At 45.3% G+C, this 7,770-nt stretch overlaps 1 protein-coding gene across 1 annotated transcript in view; it reads left to right on the top strand.

The window, feature by feature from the left end:
* The first annotated feature begins 669 nt into the window (after positions 1-669).
* Positions 670-7,770, top strand: part of ZNF274 (zinc finger protein 274) — a 22,496-nt gene continuing 15,395 nt past the window's right edge. Inside the window, exons 1-2 of the mRNA XM_006903034.1 lie at positions 670-790; positions 1,456-1,551. Of these exons, the coding sequence (XP_006903096.1) occupies positions 730-790; positions 1,456-1,551 (157 nt within the window). The 5' untranslated portion in view covers positions 670-729. The remainder of the gene's footprint in view (positions 791-1,455; positions 1,552-7,770) is intronic.

Raw genomic sequence — 7,770 nt, forward strand, 5'->3', positions numbered from 1 at the left:
GGGGCGTTTACGAGATCATCTTTGTGGGACCTGACTGTCCCAGCTAGTGGGTCCCAGCCACCCACTTGGTTGGTCAGCATTTGGTCACGTTCATGTACCCTGTAGAGTAAGAGACCAGATGGGTGCTGAGGTTTCAACAGCGCCTTTGGCAGCAAGTGAGAACAAGGCAGGTTATGTGTGTGTGACTATTCGACTAAAGGAACGCATCTTTGGTATTCTAGAGTGTTAATAAGAGATGAGGGGGTTTTCAGCGGGAGGAAGGCCAGCCCGCCCACTCTTGCCACACGTGGGAATGATGTGAGCTGTACCGAGCCAGCTTGGGCTTGCTCAATTTCTAAATAAAAGATACGCATCACGATAGGACTTGTTCTTATGGACACTTAAATATTCAGATTATGTAGACCATCCTCTGCACTTTGAAACGTAAAAACATAAAGTTCGATTGATTAGAGAGTTACATTCCAAAGGGATAGCCTTCCCTCCTAGAAAGGGAACATGGAAGAAAGGCAATGGGCTAGTGAGGTGAGGCTCTGTTTGTGGCTTCCTTCTCTGGGTGGGCCTTGGGACTGGAATCTGGGTGTCCTCTTGACTCGGTCAGCCTCTTCTCTCCTGTCATAATGGGTGAGGACTGGCGCTGGCTGAACAGCAACTTGTGGGTCGTAGGAACCCGTGATCTTTGAAGATGTGACCCTGGGTTTTACCTCCGAGGAGTGGGAGCTGCTGGATCCCATGCAGAAGAGCCTGTACAGAAAGACGATGCTGGAAAACTATCAGAACCTGGTCTCAGTGGGTAAGGCTAGCCCCCCATTCTCAATAAAAGTCACACTTTGATGTGAAGATGTGGTGTCTCTGAGGTGTGTGTGTCTGTGCTTTGGGGTCAGGTTGAAGGCATTAGAGTGGTGGTGTTTGGATCCTGGAGTCAAAGTGAAGACTTGGCTTTACGTCCTTTGGAAAGGGAAAAACGTCTAACCTTTCACCTAGGCTATCCCTCTGAGCCCCTGCAGGCCAAGAGGTGTGTTTATCAGGGCTATTTTTAGCTTCAGCAGAAGACGTTCTCCTAACAAGGAGAGGTAGAGTCCATGTCCAGCATTGAGTGAAGGCTCCAGGTTGTTTAATGCCTGTGTGACACTGAGTGTCCTTCTGTCATCCTCATACCATGGAGGAGAGCAGTTAGCCCTGGCTGTCCTAGTTTCACAGCTGTCACATGAATCAGGAAACCAAAAACTTTTCCCAGAGGATCTTCCTTTGTGTATAGGCCAAAAGTGGGTCTCTAAGCTGTCCTTAAGTGCCAGGCATCTGCCAGAAGGGGATGAAGCTGTCACTGTCCAAGCCTGGACATGGTCCTGTAGCAGGGAGAAGGCAGGTGGAGATTGAGTGAGATAATCCAAGCCCCAGCGGGACACATCTCTGGAACAGACTCCTCCCCCCAAGCACTGTCTCTTTTCCCTTGAGCAGAACATCAGCTTTCCAAACCAGATGTGGTGTCTCAGTTAGAGGAGGCGGAGGAGCTATGGCTGAAGGAGAGAGAAATTCCTCAAGACACATTTCCAGGTGAGAACCAGGCAGCTGGGACCCCCCCTCCTTCTGGTACCAGGTGGACTGATTGGTCAGGGTTTGGTATTTGGGGAAAGAAGTAGGCAAAAATCTCAGGCAAAACATTGTACTGAACAGATATGTACAGGCAGGCTCCCACAGATAGGCACTTTCGTGCTCTCCTGCGTATGGGTAATGTTCAGCATCTTAAAGTTATCAGCAGTTCAGATCCCCTAGACCTGAATTCTCTTCCAGGGCCTCTGAGACAATAAGGGATTTCCTCACTTGAATGACAAAAACCATGACATGATAAACGCCCTGTCCTAAAGTGATGCTCTAATTAATTGCCTCCCCCAGCCGCACTTCATCGACTTTTCTAGGTCTTAGCATCAGTATCTAAATTAGATAGGAGGGTGTTTTATTATTATTTGTGTATGTATCATCTGTGTCAGATTTTTATTAAGATTGTGCTGGATTTTTAAAAAAGACTAGACATACTTCTGACCCATACGTCTCTGATAAATGGAAGAATTGGCCTTTTGCTGGGTTCTTACCCTCTTGTTGGACCCTGTTCCTAGTTTCTCAAGATTTTAACTTGTTGGCTCAGCATTAATATTTTTTAAACTTTTCTGTTCTATGCTCCGATTTCATTCCTTTCATTCCACTACTGAAAACTTGTCTGCTGGTTGACTCTTAGCACAGATCACTAAACTGTATCTTAACGTAACTACGTCCTTCACAGCGAGAGCATGTCTGGTCCAAAAGTACCTTTTTCCCTCTTGATCCAGTCTTCTGATGTCCCAGCCTGTCGGTTGTGGTTCTGAGCGTGCTCTGGGAGCATATCTTGTCCTCCATAGACTTTGTCGTGTCTCTGAATGAACAGACCTGATGTCTTCTGTATTAGTGACGTGCACATTACATTTGGATAGGCAGGTGCAGCAGATGATATCTGGGTTGTGTTTGGAAATGCCGGTACAGCAGACCACACAGGACTTGCATTTGGCAGAGTGGACCCAGATCAGGTAGGAGCTGGAGCTGGAAAGGTGGATGTTGCAGATCACATAGAACTCCTTGCACTCTGAGGAGAGCTTATTCCAGGTGCGATCAGGAAGGCATGTTTTGTGTTAGATTTGACCTGACTTCCCCCCCACCTCAGACAGGTAACGTGCAGTGTTGTAACAAGGCTTAAGGGAGGCACATGTCATCCAAAAGCATGAACACCAGTCATCATGGCCATGAACCAGGAAAGGATCTTGACCTGACTCTTTGAGAGCGCCCTGCCAGTGTTCCTGGAGAAAGACCTCGTGGGATAGACCAGAAGTAGACCGGGGGTTGCGTCACCTGGGAGTGAGCAGAGGTGATGAGAAGTAGGAGGTATGACAGTAGACTCTCTGCGGTCAGAGGGGAGGAGGCCACCAAGTCTTCTGAGTCCTACGTGAAGCCGGGGCTTCAAGAAACTTGCTGTGACTATTCTTTGTGATGTATGTTATAGAAGTATGTTTTAGTATTTTTCTTCAAACAGAAATCAAAGAAAGGTAAAAATGACAACTGGATTTTTGGCATTAACCTCTGAAATGGAGAAATCTGGTCAAGAACTAGGTTAGAAACAGATTCTTGGTTTTGTTTTTTACTGTTTTTCAAACAAAAGTTGCAAGGCTAGTACAAGAAACTCTTAGAGCCTTCTCATAGATGTAAGAGTTTATTGCAGTGTCTCGGGCGTGTTTCATTAGTCAGGCATGGCTGAACCTGTGTTACGTCTGAGAAGCATGGAACTCAGATCACAGTCTGGCGACACATAAAAATGTAACTTGGTGAGCGTGTCATCCTTTTCAGTCATGTGCTTTACCAGCAGGTCTGCTGTCGCTGCAGCACTCTCCTCACCGACACGGGCATGGCCGTGCACGCAGAGAAGGAATCTAGAAGTGAGACCAGATTTTGATGAAAGATTCACCTTATCACATAGCAAAAATAAAAGCCACAGAGGTTCCTGTTTATTAACTCAAGGAGAAACTGGGTAATGTTTAAGGGAAATGGCATTCATCGTGAAGGAAGCATGACAGAAAGAGCTAGAGGGGCAAAGGAGAGATTTGGGAGTATGTTAGCTGAAGCTCAGCCCTTACACCATTCCTCATTGTCCGTTTAGAAAAACCTTAAACCTCCTCCTCCCTACTGACATGGTTAGATCACAGAGATCAGGTCGTTATGTAAGAAGGGAGAGTGATCACATCTACACAGATGCAGTAACATTGTATCCCTACACCTTGACAACTATCACAGCCAGCATTCCACAACTCACTTTGTCACTGTCAGAAACAGATTCCCCATACTCTTGCCAGAAGTGTGAAATGTTAAATAACAAGTGAGGAGCACCGTGTATTAGACTCTTCAGGGAACACTTGAAACTTTGAGTTAATCACTAAGAAAGTCATGAAAGGAAAACCCCGTTAGGAAGGGCATGATCATAGATAACCTATAAGACGTTTAAAACCTGTGACTTGGCAAACAGTGAACACATCAGTTTTTCAAACACTGTAAACATTAAAAGAAGAAAGTAGGGGGAGCTCTGGTGGCCTAGTGGCAAGAAGCTGCACTGCAATCCCCGAGGAACACGATTCGAATCCACCAGATGCTCTGCCGGAGAAGGAGGCGCAATATCCTCCTGTACCAGTCAGATCTGATTTGACGGTACACGTACACAAAATAATAAAAATTAAAAAAAAACAAACAACAGAAGAAGAAAGTAATTTATACAAGCTTGCTTTATTGGCAGGAATATAAATCAGTTTCGTTGTGTGGATGTCATTCTTTGTGTCATCTAAGAGGACTAACCCAACATTTAAAGGAAATGTGGAGAATGGAAAATTACTAGGAAAATACTTGGGTTTTACAAGAGATGATTTGCCCAGGAGCACAATTAAATACCTATTTTTGGCATGAGAAAGTCTGCTTTCCCTCTGCCCTCTTTATCAAGAGAAGGCTTGTTTTGAGGCCAGACCAGCAAAGACCCTGTGAATGCAGGAAGTTATTTTCTTTCCCATGGGTTTTTTCTACATCTGAGAACTCACACAAGGAAGAAATCTCAGGTACATGGTCACGACAATTGCTCAGTCTTTGACCCTATTGCAATTTTTTGTAAGAGAATTCACATAGTAGTCAAAAATCCCAGTTATCACCTGTTCAGATTATGGCTTGATAAAGTTCTCCTCCCAGTCATTGCAACTGATAGTTGTAGAAGTGTAAGGAAGTTAAAGCTGTGGGGAGGGGTCTCTCACGTACTGGAGGAAGAGGGCGTTCATGTGGTGAGTGTGCAGATGGACCTGGTGCCCTCCGCAGAGCAGGCACTGTTCAGTAGGAGTCCTCATGGTGTTAAGCATCAGAGAACTCACACGGGCAGAGCCCTGCTGAACGCAGTCCGTACAGGCCAGTCAGCAGCCTTGCTTACCTTGTTAAAAACAGACAAGAGTCCATTCAAACGAGCAACACTGCAGCAAACCCCATTAAATAGGGAACCAGACATGCCTCACCTCCTTTTTATACCAGGTAAGTCATGTGAAAATGGACTCTGCTTTTTCCATTTTGTTCTCTTATCTGACCTGAATGTCCAGAAAAACAGGAAATACACGTCAGAGCAGATTAGTTAATTTTTATTTCATTTTACGTGTGCTTCCCTGGTTCCTTGCACAATAACTATAAAGTACTGAAAGCTCAGTGAAAAATGTTGAGAGAGGAGGGTATTTAGTAGCACAGGAGGCTTTGAGGACGAAGGCAGTCCTTGATACAAGAAGAGTGGGCAGGAGACTATAAAAGAGAAATCTTTACATAGTTTAACTGTTTTGTTATAGGCCGTCAAGTCGAAACTGACCCAAAGCTGACCCTTCAATGGGTTTTCGGAGGAGATTGCCATCTGTCTTCCTTGGAGCAGCTGGTGGATTTGAACTGCATGCCTTCAAGTTGGCATCACAGCTCTTTAGCCGCTAGGCCACCAGAGCTCCGTGTCGAAACATTAGTAGAAGAAAATAAATTATCCAAGGCTGTATTACTTGGAAGAATGTAAAGCAGGCCTTTCCTGGATTTCACTCTGAGCAGGCCAGTCTAAGAGGAGTAACAGGCTCTGAAGTGAACATGTGGAAATCAGTAGAAAATACCTGTTTTATGCAAAGGTGATTTATCCAAGAGCAAGACTGTGTGTGTGTGCGTGCGTGTGTGTGTGTGTGCTTAGCATGAGAAAGGTCTGCTTTCAGTAATCCCAAATGTCTGTTCACTCACCGTTCCACATTTTTATGATACGTGTTACTTAGAACTGTGAGGGACAAAGGTCAGTGGAGATTACCTTCAGGGTCTAGAAATGTCAGTGACTAACGCATGGCGAGATCTTTTCTGCAGGAATACTGTGCGTTCTCCTGAACGAAACCACTGTTGTCAGCTGACTGTGACCTAGAGCAGCACCGTAGCGCAGGTGTGAGAAGCCGGGTGTTCGGTCCTGCTCTTCTGGCTTCCAGATTTGGTATGCAAGGGTAATTCTGAGCCCAAAATGCTTCATTGTTAAGTCAGAAGGAAAATGAGACTTCAAGGGTGGGCAATAACCCTCAGAATTCTAAGAAAACGAGAAATTACAAAGCTAAATTCAAAGAACAAATACATCAAAAGTGGGGTGGGCAATAATCTGAGAGCTCATTTCCTGGGGGTGGTTTTTATTACTGTGATTTTAAGAAGAGCTTAAAGAAAGGTTGGGTTTCACTCAGTCATTGTTAGGCATTTCCTCCCTCCCCTGTTGTTGTGGTCAGTCTAGTTGAGGGCGAGTCGCAATGACCCTTTAAATAAATCTGAACCCTGTCCTGTCTTGTACCATCATCGTCTCTGACATACTTGAACCCATTACAAAAGGCAGAAGCATCTAGTTAAGATAAACAGAATGCCAAAAACCCGTACAGATACTCAGCAACACTGGGACTTCCTTCAGTTCCAGTACTTGGTGCAGCTGGTAACGTGCATAAACCATATTTTTAAAAAAAAACAAAACCCACTTCACAAAAAGTCCTCACGGTAAATAATCTTTAAAACATATTCACACATGAACACACACTAATACATTGATCACTAGAGAGTCTTGGGAAGAATATGATAATTGACGTTTGAGTTGCTTCTCCAGAGAGAAACTGGCTGGGAAGATGGCTTTCATTTCACTGCCAGTTCCTCTGTGCCTTCGAGATTTTGTGTTAATTTTTAAAAGGTACAACCCGTAACCCTGCTCCTCTGTGGCCAGCCCCCTGAAGCTGCATAACCAGTTCCTGGCCCAGGTTCTTAGAGTAGGAGCTAAGGAATGAATGGCTCTGTTTGAATGGACAGCCAGGCAAATGGAAAAAAGTTCTGGAAATGTATTAAGCAGCCAGAAGTCAGCCTCAGAAGAAATGCCTAAACTGAAAGAGCGGTCACCCACTGCATGTCAGTACAGGCCCATCTGAGAGATGCTGCAGGCTGGACTCCAGCCTGCTGCAGTGAAACAGATCCAGGAAGTTTCTGCTTTTCCAGGCCATATGACAGTTACGTTTGCTAGACTGTACACTAAGTGTGCAACAACAGTATGAAAAGCTTTGAAATAGTGTAAGAAGTAACTAAATGCAACACAGAAGTGAGCACATGCTGTGGGGAACATGGCAGCTTGCTTGGTGTTGCCACGAAGCTTCACTTTGTGAACAGTGTGGTGAAGACAAGATCCACCCACAGTTTCCATGCTGCGCGTAGCTCAGTGACCACACCCCGGGGATGCGGGGTAGGTTATCACATAAGCTCATGCTGCAGAGTGGATGTTTTCACCACAGCAGAAATGAGAAAAATACCAAAGAATAGTATTACAGCTTTCTGATAATTGTTCTTGTTGTTATGTGCCGTCAAGTCACTTGCAATTCATGGTGACCCTATATACAGCAGCCCTAAACTCTGCTCTGTCCTGTGCCAATCGCACTGTCTCCGATACACCCATCCCGATTACCCCAGTCACTGAATCAGCCCATCTCATAGAGGGCTTTCCTCTCCTGTGCTCTCCCTCCATCCTACCAAGCATGATGTCCCTCCCCGAGGACCTGTCTCTCCTCACAACATGTCCAAAGTATGTTAGACGGAGCCTCAGAATCCTTGCCTCCAAAGAGCCACCCGGTTTAACCCTTTCCAGGATGAATCTGTTTGTTTTCCTAGCAGTCCATGGTATTCTCAGTACTCTTCTCCAGCACCACAGCTCAA

Source organism: Elephantulus edwardii, unplaced genomic scaffold (assembly GCF_000299155.1).
Source record: "Elephantulus edwardii isolate Elephantulus edwardi_28Jun2011 unplaced genomic scaffold, EleEdw1.0 scaffold00496, whole genome shotgun sequence".
Taxonomy (NCBI): domain Eukaryota; kingdom Metazoa; phylum Chordata; class Mammalia; order Macroscelidea; family Macroscelididae; genus Elephantulus; species Elephantulus edwardii.